Source organism: Octopus bimaculoides, chromosome 11 (genome assembly GCF_001194135.2).
Source record: "Octopus bimaculoides isolate UCB-OBI-ISO-001 chromosome 11, ASM119413v2, whole genome shotgun sequence".
In the NCBI taxonomy this organism is placed as follows: domain Eukaryota; kingdom Metazoa; phylum Mollusca; class Cephalopoda; order Octopoda; family Octopodidae; genus Octopus; species Octopus bimaculoides.
Window position 1 is genome coordinate 6651413 of NC_068991.1, and position 21565 is coordinate 6672977.

At 33.5% G+C, this 21565-nt stretch overlaps 1 protein-coding gene across 1 annotated transcript in view; it reads right to left on the reverse strand.

The window, feature by feature from the left end:
• Nucleotides 1-21565, reverse strand: part of LOC106877151 (spectrin beta chain) — a 76372-nt gene that overhangs the window by 34596 nt on the left and 20211 nt on the right. Inside the window, exons 3-13 of the mRNA XM_052971501.1 lie at nt 20856-21007; nt 7307-7480; nt 6980-7149; nt 6244-6359; nt 4681-4793; nt 3747-3934; nt 2757-2939; nt 1754-2011; nt 1455-1593; nt 463-628; nt 4-251 (exon numbers count right to left, since the gene is read on the reverse strand). Coding sequence (XP_052827461.1) covers nt 4-251; nt 463-628; nt 1455-1593; nt 1754-2011; nt 2757-2939; nt 3747-3934; nt 4681-4793; nt 6244-6359; nt 6980-7149; nt 7307-7480; nt 20856-21007 — 1907 coding nt within the window. The remainder of the gene's footprint in view (nt 1-3; nt 252-462; nt 629-1454; nt 1594-1753; nt 2012-2756; nt 2940-3746; nt 3935-4680; nt 4794-6243; nt 6360-6979; nt 7150-7306; nt 7481-20855; nt 21008-21565) is intronic.

Below are 21565 nucleotides of genomic sequence, written 5' to 3' on the forward strand. Positions count from 1 at the left end.
TACTTTATGTTTATTCAGTAGGAGATGTACACTAGTTAAATCATGTCCCAGATCAGGAGAAGACATCAACTGCTCTTTCTCTTTCACCCAGCCTTCCTCGTCTGCCATATCCCAGTAGAACTGCCATAATTTACGTGACTCTTCAAGGCGAGCCCTGCGTTCAGCTGACAGTTGTTTAAGTTCAGTGAAAGCTGTCTCAAGTGTTGACATTCTTTCCACAATAACTTCTGGTTTGCAGGGCCTGTACTCCGCTGAAATCACAAAGGGAAAAAAAATCAAAAATTAAGTTTCTAATATAAAACTGAGCGATCAACTTTACAACTTTTTCAATAAAGAAACAAAAAAATCAGCTGTAAAATATTAACTGACAGACTACCTCTAATCTAATGGAAAAGTGAATGTTAAATAGTGATGATGATGATGATGATGAGGGTACTTTATTTACAAATGTTATGTTCCTACCTCCAACATCTACGAAGTCACCTTCAGCAAATCTTTGAGCCTGGGAATTTACAGTCTTGACTCTGTCTCCGACTACATTAATGTCAGCCTCCAACAAACTGTGCTTTTGCAACAAGTCTTCGACTCCCATCAGATGTTTACCATAGTCTGAAGACATAAGTCGGGCCTAACAAAAGAAATCAGCAATAAATTAGCAAAAATCATTTTCAAGTGAAAAGGGATAAAAAAATATTTCCAAATTAAGATTTCAAATAAAATACTAATTATAAATAGGAGAGTATGTGGTTTAGTGATAAGGGTCTTGTACTTGTGATCCTAAGATTGTGGTTAGGGTTAGGGTTAGGGCAAAACACTTCATTTCACTCCACTGTGAGTGAGTTCCAACTATAGCTGAGAACTTAATGGACTGGTATCCTGTTCAGGTTGGTATAATCCCAGTAACATATTCCATGGAAACTGAGTCAAGCTCTGGCTTTATGAGTCCTGGGGCTCATGACAGAACTAATATAAATAAGTCAGTGAGTCGGCCAAGTTGTTAGAATATCAAAACAGAAAATACCTTGTGGTATTTGTTCAAATCCCACTTTAGTCAACTTTGCCTTTCACCCATTCAAGATTGATAAATGCAGGAGCACTCCAAGGTGGAAAATTAGTGAAATTGTTAGTTTGGATGAAATGCTTTGTGGTACATATTACGAGTCTTTGCATCATGAGTTCACATTCCAGTTAAGTGCTGATGGCTAATGATAATCACTTGACCACATGAACACTCTATCCAACTTACAATTGGCCAGTGGGGATAGGCTGGCCTACAACCAGCAGTGGATTGAAAATGGATAATGGAACTAATGCAATAAACACTGGCCCAATAACCAAGAAGCAAAATATGAGATGGAACCTTACTGTAAACATACAATTTATAGTTTTCAATGAAATTCTTGAAACCTTTAAAAGACAATGTAGAGTTTATTGGATTTTGTAAGTGTATTTACCTTAATTTCTTCCATCCAATCAAGAATGTAAAGCATCTCTTGGAAGATCTTTTGTAAGTTCAGAGAAAGTTCAAGTCTCATACGACGCGCTCGTAGTAATTCCAAAAGATAGTTCCACAAACTCAGAACATTGTCTTTTCTGAAAAACAAATAACACAATGGGTTTTAGCTATATTTAATTGTACATATTACAGATAAATCATATTGAATTATAATTTCAGACTATTGTCTTAACAAGATAGAAACCTTTAAAAAATTCTCTAGGAAGGTAAAGTTTCAATAAAAAAATCATGAAATACCTTGCTGCAATTCTATTGATGTCATGGTAATTTTCTTGTTGCAATTCATTTGACACAGCAATAACTGCTTGGACGCGTTCTTCATATGCGTTAATGTCAGTCTCAATTGCTTCATGTTTCTTGGTAGCAGCCTCAACAGCAGCAAGGTCATGGCCGAAATTGTCCTGAGATACCAACCGTTGGTTCTCACTGAGCCAAACTTCTCGCATGCCAGCCTTACGATTGAATCGGGCAGCCAACTGCTCGAGTTTTTCTTGTCTGTAAAAGAATCACAAAATAAATACAACTGTTTAAGTACAATAACAGCAACAATAAATTTTACGTTTTAACAACAGAAAGAAATATTGGAAATAAATATTTGATTTAAAATAAATTCAAATTAAACAAACTTTAGAACAGACCGAATATATTTGGGACATAGCTGACTTGTCAAAAGGCATTTTAACTGGTCTGCTATGGAGAAAAATTCTTGTTTTAGGTGTGCAAACATACTAAAAGTCAGTTCAGAATATGGAGTGGTGGGTGCATTGCAAGCATTTCTGCTCTCTTCAGTATCAGATACCCAGTGGGGCAACTCCAAACTGACTGGAAGGCCTAACTTCCTTGTCCCAAACATATTTTAGGCCAATGCTTTGTGTGTCATCCACATAAATATGAATTATCAATTGATGATATAATAATTGAAATTTTTACAATTCTCTATTTTTGTTTTGAAATATTTGTTGCAGACAAAAGAAATTACATAACAGACACTATAAGATGAAGCTACAGTATTAATGCGCCAAGTTTGGTCCAAGAAAGCTATTAGTTTTACTCCTTAGACAATGGTCAATATTCTGACTATTTCACCATCACAAACTCATTGGCCATCATTATTCTTTACGATGGTGAGCAATTGAAAGTGCATTCAGTGGTGAAACCAAATGTTCCAAGAATTTGTAATTTGACTCGACTGGTCTCTAAATGCCTAATTACAAAACTAGGCATAAAAAAGTTGACTCACCGGATCAGTTCTTCACGCAGAGCCAGTTCTCTTTCATGTTCAGCTTTCTCAAGTTTGTCCCAAGCTTTGTTGATGTCAGATATCAGTTTTCCTTCTCTGGGTAGATAGGGTCTTTGGTTGTTAGCCCTCATCTTACTTTGGAGTGTGAATAGAAGGACCTCAAGGTTTCCTTTCTCCACAAATCTGAAAAAGAGCAATTTTTTAATTTTTTGTTATTTATTTATTTATCTCAAAAAACAATGCCCCTCAACCACCACCAAAAAATAAATAAATTACTTAGGAAATTTTAATTAAATTTACTAGGTATCTAAAATTAAAATTTTTCCATTAAAAATCAACCAAAAAAAGTAAATAAGGAAGAAATGTAGTTTCACAACCAAGTTGAGAATCAGATTTCATGAAAGTTGGGGCAGAAATTATTCCTTCATTGATCTTAAATCACTGATTCTGACTGAAATACTGACTCTAAAAACTTAAACGATAATATAGATTCCCCCACCACCACCACACCAAAAGACATCATATGAAAATTCTAATAGCAATAGTTATCTCCCTGTACTTCTAATCATTCTTAAAGGGGAAAATATAACAGTTGATATATATATTTTGTGCAATAATTTCTCTATAAATATTGATGGTTAAATGAGGGACAGGACAAATTGAAATAGAATATGAAACTTCTGAAGTGGAATAATATTTCAGAGAAGTACTTGTCTGACCAAGTGATTTGATTTGTGTTGAAACTAAAATAATTAGTGTGGAAGATACATATAGCCATTCAAAGACATACCAACTCAAATGCAGAATGCAGTTTTTGTGCGTTTCTGAATGATTAATATGTAAGTGTCTTCCATGGTATAAGTGTGAATAAATAATAGATAGAAGTAAAAAAATGGAAATGTTTAACTAAATGAGATAAAAGATAACTTTAAAAAAATTAAAATATACAGCTGTATAATTTATGTACATTATAGAGGGCTGGGGACTTACTTTGGTGGTTTTTCGACAGTTCTGTAGGTGTTAAAGCCTGTCAATTGCTCCTGCACGCCAGTTAAAGAGTTGGCGAATTTTCTGTCATTCAAAATAACTATTGTCTGTTCAATCCATTCCAAGAGGTCAGATGTTAGTGTTTCATATTCTTCAATCATTTTTTCTGTATCAATGGCATTGTCAATGACCTGAAAGTAAAATTAAAAGTTTTCATATTTATATACGTATATAATGTCAAGTTGAGAATCATCTGTATAATAATAATAAATAATAATAATAATTGTGTGTGTGTGTGTGTGTTTATGTTTAAATTATCTTTTTAACTACTTTACTGTGGAAATCAGATACATCTACCCCAAACTCCATTACTCTTAAACGTGGAAATCAGTTCTATATTCCTAACCATCCATTTTTTTAAGACAATGTTTTCCAGAGGTATTTCTAGGGACTTGAACTCAGGACTGCTAACTAACTAAAGAAGCCTTAATCAGTGTTTGAGGGCTGATTTAATGTGAGCTGCTCCTGGTGACATCTAGGCTGATTGAACCAGTAAAAGTTAAAATCTTATGTACACAGACTATTGCCAGTGATGGGATGGCACACCGATAGTTCAACAAACTATTAATTGGGGCAACTTTATAGAAATTACAGAAATACAAATCTGGAAACCATTTCTTATAGAAAATATTAAATTGGCGTTATTATCATGCATTATCTGCATTCTATTTTATCTACTATTCTTTATAATAAGCCTTATTCTTCAGAACTTACTTACTCCCTCCATTGGACTCACCTATTTTGTTTTGAAAAACAAACTGCTTCTGCTTTATTACTTTAATATCTATAGTAACTGTTCCATGAAAGAGCAACAGTTACATAGTGCTTTACTTTGTGTATCATAAATAATTAATATAAATTTTTGTGTTCTACTTACTCTGCCAATTCTCTTGCCTTGAACAGATTCAGCCTTCATTTTCGAGAAGTAATGATAGTAGGTGACAACATATGTAATGATGGACTTCTCATCAGGAATCTCAACATTGACATCTAAAATTTAAGAAAAGAAAAGAAAATTACTAATAGGAAAAATATATATCTGTTCAAAATTCAACACAAATTACTATATATGTAGGTTTTGAAGTAATGTTGACAAGTATTCGATTTTGTACTGAAAAGTTCTAGTCAGTTTTATTACTGAAGTCTGTTATAATGCACTTGAGCACTGCATACAACAAGATTATCATCATTAGAAGCAGTAGTATTTAAGAAAATAGTTCATGGCTAAAATATTTTGAATACTAAAATGCTGCACCTCAAAAATCAGAGGATTTTCAATGAGTAGGCACACATTCTACAACCACCCCCCAAAACATTTACTCATGTGGCACCCCTAATTTTAGAGTTAAATCTTAGTACAAAATTTTTCCCCTTCATAGTTTTAGCTTTGCCCTGTGTATAAGTTACAATCCAGATTTTCCAGTTAAAATCAAGTCCAGAACAGTGCAACTCGTACACGAATAAATATTGTAAACTAAAATTTAGTCAGTTCCTCAGGTTGCATGTATTAAAAAGGTTTTCAAGAATTTTTTTAGTCTTTTAATCCTCCTACTAAAGCCCTTGTCTTAGGCACAATATTCCTTCTTAAATGCTTCCATATAGCGTTTCATATCTATGCTAGGCCTACTGAAGAAGTTCCATGGGTCCAGCATATATGCTGATTCTCTCAAAGAAAAGTCAATGGCAGGAAACATGGCTATAACAATGAAGATAAGCATACTACTCAAAATAAATCAATATAAATATGTAATGATATATTATCTCAAATAATTAAATATTTAATTAACTCAGACCACTTAACATATCTCTTGAGTCAATTGTTAAAAAGACAAAAAAAATGTTTGAATATGTAATTATTTTTATTTTGAGTTTCTGAAATTTCTATGTAAAACTTTTATAGAATAAGTTTTATTTTAAAACAGAAATCAATAAATGTATCTATATACATTATATATGAGTGAAAATATATAAACAAATATAATTGGATTAGTTTTTTGTAGGATGATACTCTAATACCACTGCAGTATAATGCTGGTATTGATTTTAACAGCTTAACTGCTCAACCACATCAGTTGATTGTTTCAATGTTTACTTTATGTCAATATAATTTGCAGCTTTTAATTTGGATAACAAAAATCAAAGTTACACAGAGAGTATTTATTATTTAATGAAATATTACAAGTGCAACTTTGGAAAAAAAATAAATTCTATCCTTAATATGCTATCTACAAATACTAGGCCCAATGAAAATGTACTCTAATGTGATATTCCTGATCAACCTCAGATATCTCGTTAGGAATGAATATATAATGCATTCATAATCTTATTTAATCAATTTTATACATATAAAATCTTTGTAAATTATCCATTAATATTGTAAGTAATCATGAAAACATTTAGGCTCAGTTTGATTTAATACACAAAACATAGAAGAACTAACCTTCAGGATCCAAAAGCTTAGTGATACCAAGCTTTTCTTCAGCAACAGTAAACGCATTGTTGAGATTATGCATGGCATTAGATTTCTGAAGTCTGTCATATTGAATAAGGTCAGATCTGGAAGAAAGAACAATACAGAAACAATAGATAAGGTCTCAAAGAGAAATAGAATTATAAGATATTTATAAGCAGTGTTTTGTAGATAGTAAAACTTCTGATACCAGAAAATTATACAGAGACTTAGTTAATTTATGCTAATGATATGAACTAGCAATTTATCTGCTATTTAGGATGGACGCTTGAGTGCTGAGAGTGCTACTGTACCCTGTCTGTGAATGCAGGAGAAGTGAAGCTCTTTAGTTGTTTCAGCCCCTTTCACTCACACCTAAGCTTCCTAGGAGGGGGGGGGGGGCTACGCACTGATGTAGATAGTCTTGCACAACAGTATGAACTTTGTTGAGTCAAATGTTGTGACTCTGGGCCTGATGTTTCTGTCATCCTTGATGGTCAATCTTGCTGCACCACTCGTCCTCCCTCCCTCTCTCCCTGAAGTTTCTGACAACATCTTTTCTCTCCATCTCAGCCAGTCCACGACCAGCATTATACTTTTTGTTTTTTAAACATTACTTTTTACTTGGCATTATTAACATTCGTTCCTAGAGGGACACCATCAACAACTTAGCAAAAAGAATTGAACCTATTTTCCTTAACATTTACGGGTTCAAACTTCTAGTTACCTGTGTTTGTGAATGATAGCATTAAATGCTAAACCATCTCTCCAGCTGGTAGTGAAATTTCTGACATTGACATTAGGGTAGCCAGCAGTTTTCATCTGGCACCAAAGCAAGAGTGCGTCTTTAGCAGATTTGGTTTCACTATTTTCTGTCTCTTCAATGATATCTTGGATCTGAAAAACAGGAAACCAAAAAGCATAAATCAAATGAACTCAAAAAATAATTATTTTTATATGTCAACAATTAAAAATTACAAAATAGAAATATACTTTGTAATTAAAATAGATACAAAGATATTAATTGGTACATAAAAGATTTAGGTTTACTAACCTGGAAGCGAAGAATAATGGTCCATATAAGACCAAGAGTAAGTCTAGCACTGCCATCAACTATGTCATGAGCACCCATGTTTTCAAGATGGACTTTTTGTTCATGCAGGAATGTCAATGCTTTATCTACATTTTCCAGGCAATGAATCCTCATTTTCCCTTTTGTTGGCCGAGGCTGAAAAACAGAGAAAAATATAATTAAACATAATTACCAAATGTAGTAAAATAATAACTAACGAAAAGGTCTTTGCAAATTCAAAGGTTAAAAATGTCCAATAGCTAAAATTGTGAAGAAATACAAAACCAAAATTATATTGAATTCCTGGAGGCTAAAAACAACAAAAAAAAGTTCCACTGAATGGATGAGAACATCTTTACATAGCAACAAAAACAAGGAAGCTTAAAGCCATTTGGTTAAATGCAAAATGAGACCAACCAATGTAATAATACACCTTGTAAGAGTCGAGGTTTAATTGGCAATCATCACTATAGACACATCCATAAGGATTATATAAAGAATAACTTTAATCAGTATTTTGAATAAGTGGACTTAACCATTTGTTCCTTATGTAATAAAGTAAGTACCATACAGAGTACTGGTCTCTCAATATAATCAACCTTGAAGACAGTCTCCCAAAATGGTCACAATCCAAAAAGAGTGAAGCCAGATGAAAATTAAATCAAAATGAACTTAATTATAATGTCTGGATGGAGAAGCGATTGAGTGATGAATAGTAATGTTTCGTCCACATTTGTTTTTGTTACTTTCTGAAAGATTTTAATTTATGATAGAAATGTATTTAATGCAAAATAATTAATTTTGCATTCTAAAAGATTTTAGCATCTTTCCAAGAAATAAGAACATTGAATATTTCCTTCAGTAAATTAAAGTATACATTTTAAGCAGGTGCAACTATGCTCATGTGGTTCAGAAGTTCACTCCATGACTAGGTATTTTCAGGTTCAATTCCACTGCATGACACCTATGGCAAGTGTCTTCTACCATATCTTCAAGATGACAAATACCCACTGCATGCATTATGTGGGCTACATCTTTTGCCTTTGTATATCAGCAGAAAATATAAACATTGGCCAAAAACCAATGACATTCAATTGGTCGACAGGAAACCGGCAACAAATTGTTGTTCAAGTTTGTAAGAGAAAACAAACTAAGTAACATTAAAAACCCGGAATATATAAATAACACTATCAACGACTAATCTGACTCACTTTTAGAGTCCATTATGAGCCAGATAAATTTTTTCTGTAAACAAAAACTCTTATATGATAAAAGTTTCGAAATTCAGTCCAATTTGGAAGTATCCAGAATAAATTTAAATTTTCTATGTATATGTATCTGGTACGATGTAAAAAGAAACTAGTGCTGCCACCCTGTATGCATTGTAAAGTGATTGCTGTTAGGAAGGGCATCCAGATGTAGAAAACAGAGAATTGTAGCCTGGTGCAGCTCTCTGGTTTGCTAGCGCCTGTCAAACCGTCTAACCCATGCCAGCATGAAAAACACATGTTAAATGACGATTTAAGTTGTATAGATAATTTATTAACCCTACAATATTTATTGCTTCATTGAACGGTCAACCATACAGTATTTTCAACTCATGCATGCTATTGTAATTCTTATAATCAGGTAGGGATATATTAGTAAATTATATTTTATTTTAAAGCTTAACATCAAAGTTTTTTTATTATTTAAAAATTGTATTATTCTTTTCTATTCTATTCTAGGCACAAGGCCCCCATTTTTTTTTGGGGGGGGGGCAGTCAATTAGATTAATCCCAGTACGCAAACTGGTACTTAATTTATCGACCTTGAAAGGATGAAAGGCAAAGTCGACCTTGGTGGAATTTGAACTCAGAACGTAAAGGCAGACGAAATACTGCTAAGCATTTCGCCCGGCATGCTAACGTTTCTGTCAGCTCGCCGCCTTAAAAACTGTATTATTTTAAAAATGGAGTGGTTGAATATTTTCAGTTTTTATTAGCCGTTTTTAAACATTGTTAAAACAATTTTAAAGGACTTGCAGATTTTACTGTATAATATTATGCAAATTATAATCACAAACAAAACGAAACTATATACTCATGTTTTGAGATTTATTTTCCTGTTTGTATCCTCAAACCAATATTGACTAATTACTTTGTGAATGTCTATGTGAGCCTGCACATAAGTGCATATATAAGAGTGTAATTATGTATAGTGTTTTGCACAAATACTGAAATTGCATACTTCAGAGATTTTGGTATTTTATTTCATTACAATAATATGGGAAATGTAAACATGAAGAGTGAAATTCTCATTATTACAATTAGACTCTTGGTAACAATTATATTGCTCTTTTCCAGTAGATCTTGTTTAAAAAGAGACACCACTTCATAACTGAATGATTAATTAGAGTGAAGCCTGATCATTCATTTGAAATGGAGAGAGAATGAATGAAACTAAATTTACAACACAATTCAAGTCAATGTTAAACAAACAACTCTCTGAATTCACTCAAATACTAAAAATGTTTCCAAATCAATTTTGCCAAATTTCTATTATAAAAATTGTAGCTGTGCTATATATGAAACTATTTACAAACTGAAAACAAACCATTAAAATCAACTATGGGTAATCTAAAGAAAAAAAAAGACAAAATATTGTGAACAGATGTTGAAAAATTCAATTTGTATAAACTATTATTATTATTGTTATTATATAATAATTTTTGTCATAATCTAAAGAATTTGCTACAAACACTGGCATACTGAACGTAATTCAATTGTGGATATGATTGTAAAGTGAAATTAGTCTGAAATTAGTCTGCTGTAAAGAATTTTGCCAACAAATTTCTATTGAATATTGTTTGTAAATAAAATTATAAAAATGGAAGAGATTACATTGTATTAAAATTGAAATAGAACTAAAAGCAAATAAAATTAATCATCAAAAAACTAAAAAGGAAGAAATACAGTAAAAACTATCTAGCTATATATATATATATATATATATATACACACACACACACACACACACGCGCACGCCCTATAAAAAGCATGAGCTACTCTCTTTAAGCTACAAAAATCAGGCAGAAGATCCATTCCTTTAGGTTGGTGTTAACTATTTTTACATTAATAAAATTATACAGATATGCATTGACCAAGGTATGTTCAGAACGAGTATGAGCTAAATCAATCTCATTGATATCTGGGAGAGCCTAACTTATCTTCTCTCTCCTATAAAGAGCAAAAAAATTCCTTTGACATAAGTCTGTCTAAATTAGTAATAAAGGAGTGCATTTATTTTAGAAACTTTCCAATCCACAAAGGCTTACACCTTATTTGATAAATCTCAATCAACATCTATAATAAACATTTTAACCTCCCTCCAACAGCAGTGAATGTCCAACAGCCATTTAAGTGTTGAACCATTTGGAATTTCAAATATTGATTCAATAACTTTCTGAACCAGAAAGAGTATTTCTGAAGTCAATTAACTTATCCAGTACAAGTGACAAACCTTCAAATTCAAAGATAGAAGTGTAATGGTACTTCAATCTCATCATCATCTCATAAATCATGAAAAAATATCAATATGGCTGTGGAGTTAAGAAGCTTACATTCCAACCATGTGTTTTGGGTTCAGTGCCACTGCAGAGCATCTTTGGCAAGTGTCTTGTACTAAAACCTTGTACTGACCAACGCCTTGTGAGTGAACTTCGTAGATAGAAACTGTATGTGTGTGTGTGTGTGTGTGTGTGTGTGTGTATCACGTGATTGACCAGGTTATTAGATGTTATACATCACTAGTCACAATTCACATTTTTTTGCATTGGTCTTAACTTTCAAATGATGTCACCCTACTGGCTAGGTTATTACAGTGAACGTACTGGCCGCCTCGGACACTCAGCGAAGAGCACCCTCGAAGGAACTGTGCGGGCTGAAACAATCAGGAGGTGGAGGCGCTACTGCAACGCAAACGGCGATACAAGGTCATCAGCATAGAGGAGCTCTCAGGAGCAGCCTGTCTTGAATTCCTCTGTTATTGCCTACATCAGAAAAACCTTAGCAGAGAGAGAGAGAGAGAGAGAGGGAGAGAGAGAGAGAAAGAGAGAGAGAAAGAGAGAGAGAGAAAGAGAGAGAGAGAGAGAGAGAAAGAGAGAGAGAGAGAGAGAGGGACCTACACACGTGTGCATGTCTGTTTGCCCCACAACTTGACAACCAGTGTTGGTTTGTTTATGTTCTCTAAGTTAGCAGTTTGTCAAAAGAGACCCTATAGATAGCACTAGATAAAAAAAAAGTCCTGGGGTTGATTTGTTCCACAAAACCCTTCAAGGTTGACCCATGCATGGGTACAGCCCAATGACTAGACTCATTTAATCGAAATAATAGCAATTTCAAGACCAGAACTCAAAATGATTAATTATTGAATGGTCCATTTTTATATAATTTTGACAGGTACACTACTGCTAAAACTGATCAAACGTTTATACCTCATGGCCATCTACCTGTTGCCAGTGTTGTAAGAACAAAAAAGAAACTCCCAGAAAGCTGACTTTTGTTTTGGCTGCATTAACTTACAGGTCAACTGAGCTAAATGTATCCCAAACCTTGTCACACCTCTCCAAGAGATGTGCAAAAGATAGGCTCAAGTATGTGAGAGCAACTGCATAGTTGAGATCTGTGATCCTTGGATCTCAGTTGATAAAGAGGTTAAGAACACAATATGAGCAGTAGACAAAAGTCAGGTCATTTCACGGAGGAGCATGACAGTTCAAAATTTCCAGATCTCCACTTGCTTGCTGAAGTATTTGTCTGAAATGCCTGCTGAGGCTGGGTTGCATAGAATACATGAGTAACTGGAGTTATAGAAAGGAGCAGGAGGAGGAGGAGGAGGGTTAACTAATAGAACATTTATACTATTTAGTTCTTTTTTGGTTTAGCAAGAAAATTTTGCAGGACTGGCATTTTTAACTTCTAGATTAATATAATTGAAATGATTAGTTTACTGATTAGATCAAGGTCAGTCCTGATCAAGCTGACCTATGATCAAAAGCAATCCAGCTGTGGCCATCTTGTCTTTTTAGAGGTATTTAGGACATTATCTAATATTGTGAAGGCGCATGGCTGAGTGGTAAGGATACCTGGCTCATGATCATAAGGTTGCAAGTTTGATTCCTGGCAGCACATTGTGTCCTTGAGCAAGACATTTTATTTCACTTTGCTCCAGTCCACACAGCTGGCAAAAGTGACTAGTACCTGTAATTCAAAAGGGGCAGCCATGTCACATTCTGTGTCATGCTGAATCCTCCTGAGAATTACATTAAGAGTATTTGTCTGTGGAGTACCAAACCACTTGCACATTAATGTCAAGAGCTGCCCATTCCATTGATTGGATCAACTGAAATCCTCATCATAACTTATAATGATATGAGGGTGATTTGGCTGTTATTTGTAGCAATGAAGAAACTACAGAGAAACTCTCATGTATTAGTAACATATAGTTAAGGTGGATTCAATCAGTTTTACATCACCACCTCAAAATTGGCTTAAGAACAATAAAACTAGAAGAGGAAGTAATTTCTTAATCAAGACACAGATCTCATAATACTTAATAATGGTTAAAAGGATGCCAATGCAGAGAAAACAGCCAATATTTTAATACAAATAAATGAGATTAGGAAGTCAATATATAAAGACTGCAAATATCAAACTAAAAATTTGTTAACATTGTCATGAGTTGTATAAGAAGTGTAAATAAAAGTCTACAATTATTTGAATAAGATTAATTTTAAGAAAACAGTTTAAAATAGCATTCAATATTAACTTATTTATTAAGAACAAATATTTTATATCTATATTTATACACTGCTTCAGCTTTACTGCCAGCCAAATTGTTATTCATAAGCCCAATAAAGAACATAAACATGAAATTGTCAGATCAGACTCAATTTTGTGGTTTGAGGTTTAATTTGAGGGATGTTCTGAAGTTGATACAACTGGCTGACATCTGGAATTAGCTGATTACTAACAGGGAAACTGTGATGAGATATATACTGAAGAGAAAAACAGTGTCCCTAAGGAGTTAAAGAAAAAATACATAGTTGTGTGAGGTGAATCTGTCATTTACTAAGGGATGGGCCTTAGTGACATTTCACTCACCCAACTAAATGTTAAATGTTTCATACATTTTATGTGGTATTAAGTAAATGTAAATATGCCCTTAGAGACTGGAGATATGAATTTGTTCCTTTTAAGAAGCGTACAGCACAAATGTGTATTTTTCATGCTATAAAGTGTTAAAGTTCAGCAATAATTGACACTCCTACTAATAACGATAACAAAAGCCTAACTTCTTTTTAAATGTGAATTTTTACCCTATATACCCAGGAGCTATTACTTGTTGGAAAACAATTAAGAAATTATTTCATCCACTAAGTAATACGTCAACAGGCAAGAATAGCGAGTATTGTGCGTGTGCAAGAGAGGGTGGGGGTAAAACAACTCCATGGGCTGAACTTAGGCTTCAAACTGCATTAAATTGCTAACATCCTATAATAAACAAAAATGGAAAATACAAACATTGATGTAGAAGCAAACTGAGTGGAAGATGCTGATGTTATATACCAAGCACCTTTTTTTTCATCATGTGGGGCAATAGCACCTGACTTTTGTAGGTTTTCACCAACTGATGAGGTTGCCATGTCAGCTCTGATCAGAACAATTGACTATAGGCATTTCAGCTGTGGCCATCCTGACTTTCTTGTAAAACTATAATAACCAATGTATAATTTTTTTTTTTATATTACTGAAAAAATGTTATCTACAGATTTATTTGTTAATTCTAGCTGGTCAGGTGACTATGCAGAAGTTCTCTTGTTAGATCATGACTAACAAATTAGATGTTGACTTGTAACTTCTGTCAGTTAATACCTGTAGGAAACTTTGAGCAGAGACAATTTCAGTCTGGAATTTTGCAACATTTGAAGAAGACCCTGAGCAAATAGTTTTAGGGACAACATCTGATACACAACACTATGACAAAATATCCAAATCAATCAGACTCAAGAACAAAAACTTCAGCTTTGGAATCTAAACAAACATATTTCATATATTCTACGGAAAAGTGTAAAATTGATGAATTGAACCAAATTGATAGAGTCAATTTTGGACTTTATCTGAGGTAAATCTCCAACCGTGCCGGAGATTTATCTTGATTTACATTGATTCATCCTATTGACGAGTTGGAAAATAAATGCTCACCAAATATAGACACTCTTAAACAAAATTAGCTTTATGCCTTGTGTAAAAGAAATTAAGCAATATTTTTTTTGTCAATGACAAGAAAGTATACAAAGTGCATTTGTCAACAGTTTAAATGAAGGAATTAAGACACAAATGCATAGATACCTTTATAAATATCCTTCATATAACAAGCCTGTTTGTAACACAACATTGGCCATAAAATTAATATATTACATTAGAACATCTAACACAAAATGCAAGCTACCAAACACAAACCAACACTTTTTATAAAAATCCATGGATACATTACAAATACTTCCAACAAAATGGAAGTTTCCAACATTACAGCACTACCTGCTACAATACAATACTGTTACTTAAAAAAAAAACTATGCACCTTCAAAAAGGGGACAAGAAAATATTAATAAAATCTTGAAAAATAAGGAGAAAGTACTCTAAAAATATTTTTTCTGTTAATTATATATTTTTTTTACTAGCCAATAAAATACCTCATATAGAAATAGCCATTTATAACTTTACAGGTTGTTCTTCTGTAGTGACACAATCTTCCAAGATATCGCAGCATTTTTACAAAGGTAATGATTGGACTGACAGTTCAATAGTATATGTATATGCATGCAAACATACACACTATTCTCAACCATGGGCTAAGTTAGCAGTCTAACTATATAGATTTATAAGAAGGTTATCTGCAAGGTTTACGAGTGGTGCAAAGAACACCAACATCAAGGAAAATAAGATAAGTCAAAGTCTTCAAGCTAAATGGTCTATCTATGAAGCCAGCAAGAAGTGCTGATTCAGATGAATTGTCGAAATTCAAAACTTTGAAGAGAAAGTTTGGGTGAAACATACACATGGCCAACACTGAAGTATTAAGCAGCAACAACATAGAAGTATCAGGGAAATGGCCTTGAAAGTGTTCTTTTTATCTTTTGTTTCAGCTACTGCACTGTGGCCATGCTGGAGCACTATCTTGTGTTTGGTTGAGCAAATAGATCAGCCCCAGTAAAATCTTTTCTTTTTAAAGTCTGGTACCCATTCTATTAGTCTCCTTTGTTGAGCTGCTGAGAGGACATAAACCAACCAACACTAGTTGCCAAGCTATGGGAAGGCCAACACACGCAATGGGTTTCCAGTTTCCATCGACCAAGTTCACTCACAAGGTACTGGTAGGCCCAAGACTATAGAAGACACTTGCCCAAGAGCAGGACTGAACTTGTGAACTTGAAACCACATGCTTACAAAGTGAGCTTAACGACACAGCTATACCCAACCATTTTAACATTAGCTGAAGCAATATTTTGAAACTAGAGTGTTATAGGATGAGTAACCCTAGAAGTATATTTTTGCCACGAAAGCGAATATCAGGAACTATGGCATACTACCAAAGTAAATTAACTTTTATCATATCTTGGTCTTATACAAAATAAGTCCAAAAAACAAAAACAAAAAAAAAACACGATTGCCTTCTATTAAATAAAACAAACTTCTCATTTGTATATTTGCAATTAATAGATGTTATTTTTCAATAAGAACTAATGTCATTTTCACAAAGTTATCATTGCCTGCCATCAAGTTTGTATGTGCACTCACACTGCACCTTTTATATTAACTATTCCCTGTTTTACTTCCACTCCTCTTTATATGATGTAGAACATGACTGAAGCATCCACCAACCACCCAACCAACCAACATTTATATCAGCTATTATTATTATTATTATTATTATTATTATTATTTAGTGAGAGAGCAGTGCATGCCATCAAAGTGACTCTGGTAAAATATATGAAACCCAGTATAACCATCACGACTACCTTTCTAATAAGGGTACACCAGGCACATGCATCACAACCATATGTGTTGTGACATGGTAATTTCATATCAAGACAAACAGCGCATGACCTTGCAGGTGGGGGCTCAGAGTTTCCCTTCAGGTCGAGTAGCCCATCCCACTCAAATGGTCCCTGAATAATGGTCGTTTAAGGATGTTGAACAAAACACCCATATTTCTGGAGGTGAATTATTCAAACACATGGCTATGATGCTCCCCCACTACTTCTGCTAGTGATCAGAGATGCACATATCGTCAGCCATCAAGGGACATGCTCAACTGGTTAAGGTCAAACAACTGACACGCAAATCTGTGGTACTGAGCAGAATATTTACTGTAGCCCATACCAAAACAAAACAATGTACATAATAGCACTTCCAATCAGTTCAGATGAGAAGCCATGAGACCCACTGCCTGGTACTGCATCAGGGCATTTATTACTATTATTATCATTATCATGGTAGCACTGCTTCCGTTTTCACGAGAGGCTTATAAAAAATATCTTTTTTATTAAATTGCTTCCTTCTCATGGTCAGGTTCATAATCCAGTTCATGTAGCATGCACATAACTTCTATTAATGTAATTTACATAAATCTATTTCTTTGGCGATTTTAGGGAAGAGTCATTAAGATATAAAATTTAGCTAAATTCTTATCCTATCACACAAAAGAAAATATTTGTAAATCACTTATTTAAAGTAGCTCACAGCATAGAAGTTACTCTAAGAAGAAGGCTAAAACTAACATTTAAAAGAATGAAACAGATTTTCACCTCAAAAGACAGACCAGTAAATTTGGACAATGTACAGAGCAACAGAAAGGAAGATAGACGCCTCAAAAATGGGGGACGACAAATGCTTGTGATACTACAAAAGCTGAGAGTCCAAAGACTCCTATTGTCAAGAATCAAGTCCATAAAGATATGTTTTAGACATGCAATGCACTAATAGTCATTGCCCAAGACCATCCTGACAGGAACTGTTGACGGGGAAGACTGCAAGCGACTGTCAAAGATGTTTGTGGACTGATGACATCAAAGAAATGGATTAGAAACAAAAGCCCGGCTGACTGTATGCATACAGCATAACAGAGAGGGAACTGGGTGTTGATAAGCTGACCCCCTGGCTGATGATGAATTTCAAGCAATGCATTCGTCAAAGAGTAGTTCCTCGTTTATACAGTTTGCATAAATCTCAGATTTAGTTACCATTCCTCAGATACTAAGGTAATATTTCAGTCTCATAAAATCACTCAATGAAAGCATTTTTGAGAATTTATTAATTTAGTAAAACTCAAATCCTTTCCTCCTTGGCTTGCGGAACATCTCATAAATGAAAACAAAAACACAAATGAATCAGTAATCTGTTGCCCTACCTCTTCTCAGTAATAGATTCTGATGAGTAAATAGTCACTTGTATGAATAAGTAATACAAGTGTGCTTTAGAATGGGTTATTAAGAAAAAAGTGTGTCACTTATCGTGACTGACTCCTTTTTCAAAACAGGCAGCATTAAACAGATGACTCAAAAAATAAAAGTGAAAAGAAAAAAAGTTCTATTAAGCTTTTCTGAATTAGAAATATGTTAATATTTTTATTATTGAAATGGCACAGCAATTTTCCAAAGTGTCTACATTCCAAGAATTAAACATTCATTCAAGACAATTCAAGACAAATCTAAACTATCTTCTGCCTGATGCTATCTTGCAACAAATCCTGCATTATCAGTGAATATCAAATGTCATGCGTGAGATAGTCATTATTAATCTCCAAACTCTCACATACTGATGACAAATTTTCTTTCCTTTTTTTTTTTTTTTGAAAATTCTTTTGTATTTGAAAATCAAGATATTAATCCTTTTAGAAAAGTTGAGAAAAGAAAGAAGACAAATGCTTTGAACTTATCCAATTTCAATTCAAGTGTTTCTTTATTTTTTACATTGCTTGACATGGAACTTTTAAAGATGTTTAATTAAACTATAGTAACCCAGAAACATTTAGCATTTGCTCCTTATTTTTTTTATTTTTTTTTCAGTCATTTACGTCTTTGCTATATTTTTTTTTAAATAAGTGCAAAATAAAATCCAGAACTTTCAAGATACCATATTTGATGGCATAAAAGATGCCCAGGCATATTAGATGCACCCAAATTTCAGGAGCGCATGTTCAGGAAAAATAACTTGTTAATGCATTAAAGCATGTAATACAGGCCCAACTTCACAAAGGATTCAGGTAATTTTTAAAGACTTCTTGTTTTTAATGCAGAGTGCATTTTATATGCCATGAAATAAAGTACTTTATTTGCTCACATATTTTCCTATTTTCGTTTAAAAAGAAAAAATTGACAGTAACACCTGGCTGTGTTTTCTTATTGTTCAACAGATTATAGCTAAAAAATATTAACAGATCCAGCCTTGTTTTCAACTATTTCACTTTGTTCTCTAATCAAAAGAGAGAAACCTGAAAAGTAAATCTAAGGAACTCCTTTATAAATTACCAAAATTTTACAAAATAGAATTTGTTACACTAAGGATAACCTAACATACGAGCTTTAGTATAACTGGAATACCAAAGTCTCAGACAGAAAAGTATTTCCATAAAATTTACAAAATTTTAAACATAAAAAGCACAAATATATTGTTTCTTTCTATGGTAATAATTCTTGCACACTCCACACTTGCGACATTAGGATTCAAAGTCAAGGTAAAAATCTTCTGGATTGTGTTGGCACATTAGGGATATCCTTTGACCAATTAAACTAATTCATTCAACACCTTATCTATTTACACTAAAAACATAATCAATCCAGCATATTTACATCAACCATTGAAACTACATAGAGTGCTCAATATTTCTTGTATAGATTAAAGAACATTCTAATCTACAAGGGCTGATATATATATATATTTTAAATCATTGATAATGTGATGCAGTAAGACTGGGATTAGAAACTAAGAAACAAGGAACCAAATTCAGACCGTAGTCCAGTTACTAACATTTAGATCAACTGCATACTTACAAACACACAATACATAAAGTGAGAATTTTCATTATTAAAAGACTGTGAATCAAAAAATAATTATCAACAGCACATTTTAACATATTCCTTTTTTTTTCTTCATAACACCCTTCAGCTGCCCGTCATTTTATGTAGAATACAACATATACTTCAAATCATGCCCCTCACAATATTTACTCGGTTGTGACCAGCCCTAATCTCTCCAGAAACAAACAACAACAACGAAAAAAAAAACCTACACAAGATTTAAAAAGGAAACTAGTGGACAGAAAGGAGATTATGGTAGAAAGAGACAGGATGCAAGTGCCAAAATATACTATGATCAATCTATTTACGAAAAAAGTTAATCGCTTTTCCAGTGTAATTACATTAATCTGTGTAATCAATACTGAAGATCACTACAATACTATCTCATCAATCATCATCATCATCATAAGTGCTAAGACAGTTACTGTTCGTGATGAGTAAAACTAGAGAAAGCAGAGAGGAGCAATTTATTTTTTTGATTCAAACGAGTAGCCTGTGTAAAATAAGTGACGAAAGTGTGTTGCGGAATTATAGTTACAGCAATGGAGTGAACTGAATGTGATGTATTGGTCATGCAATATATGAAAGACAAGGTGCAAATTAACTGAAGAAAAATAAAGCTAGGCATCATAAGGATGCATATGTAGTGAATATACAATGTATATACATAAATATGAGAAAGAATAGATGGCAGTAGAGACAGGAGTAGATAAAAAACTCAAGGTATAAAATATATCAGGCTTTAAAATCAAATGAAATAAGGAATATTCAGAGACCTGAAAATATCTTTTTGTATGTGTCTACACCCATGACAAATGAAATTTTTCTTTTTTTCCTCAATGAACAAAAGCTGGATAGTTCTGCCAATTTAGATCTTTACTTAGATTGCCAGAGGAGATCAATTAGCATGTAGTGCTACGATACCTATTTCCAGGTAGAATTATTTGGCTAGAGGTATAAGATAATGGACAGAAGCCCAATCATTCAAACCATTTCTAATCTATGAAGTCTCTGACACTAGAAAATCCATAAAAAAAAAAGCAATCACAATATCACAAATGCAAAGAGCAATATGTGATACCCACAAGGTCTGGGGTCTTATATTTGGCTACCTTCTTTTATTATAAAATCTTTCTCCCAGAAATACATTTATTCATTTTATTAATTCCTTTCTTTAAGCTTTAAAATATAATCAAATTCCTCAACATAGGTTAACATGTACACCAAAATATTTATTTTTCAGCATTTCAATCTTTGGTAATAGCACTGTCAAAACAAAAATTTCTCTGAAAATAATCCGATGCTCAAAAATAATTTTTAACTGTCTCTAAACCATAAAAATGACTGAAACTCATGTCAGAGCCAACTATCTTAAAATAAGTGATATGAGACTGAAGCAGTTTTACTTACCAGGCGCTCACCAGATAGGACTTCTAGCAATTTTATCAACATCTTCCCATCTCGTAAATCCAAATACAAGTCACTTATGCGACAGCCAACCCGGGCAAGGTGTGAATTAACCCATTTTGTAAAGGTCTTTTTTTGCACTGCCTCTCTCTCATCTAAAACGGAAAATAAATTTGCACCATTAATATAATTTTAACAAACACGGTTTTGCAGTTAGCTTTCATGTTTTTTATTTTTGACCAAATTATTTTTACTAAGTAACACAAGGACAACATAAAGAAATGATAAAGATAGGTAGAGACCACAATAATGAAAAGGATGATCAAGTCTAGTGAAACCTAAGATTACTATTACTATGGTGGTACGCTATTAATTAGCAGGTAAAAACAGCTAAACTTCAACATCACAGATGATCTCACCAATTGACATGTATATAAATACACACTTCCACTCCCACACACATTGTATGTGTGTGTGTGTGTATATATATTTAAAAAAAATAATTGCAGTCATGGCAGGTACTGGTGTCATGCTGGTGGCACTTAAACGCACCCCAGTGTCACACAAATGGCACCCATGCAGTGGCACATATAAGCACCCATTACATTCTTGGAGTGGTTGGCATTAGGAAGGGCATCTAGCTGTAGAAAACTATGCCAAATCAGACTGGAGTCTGATGCAGCCTTCCAGCTTACCAGACCCAGTCAAACCGT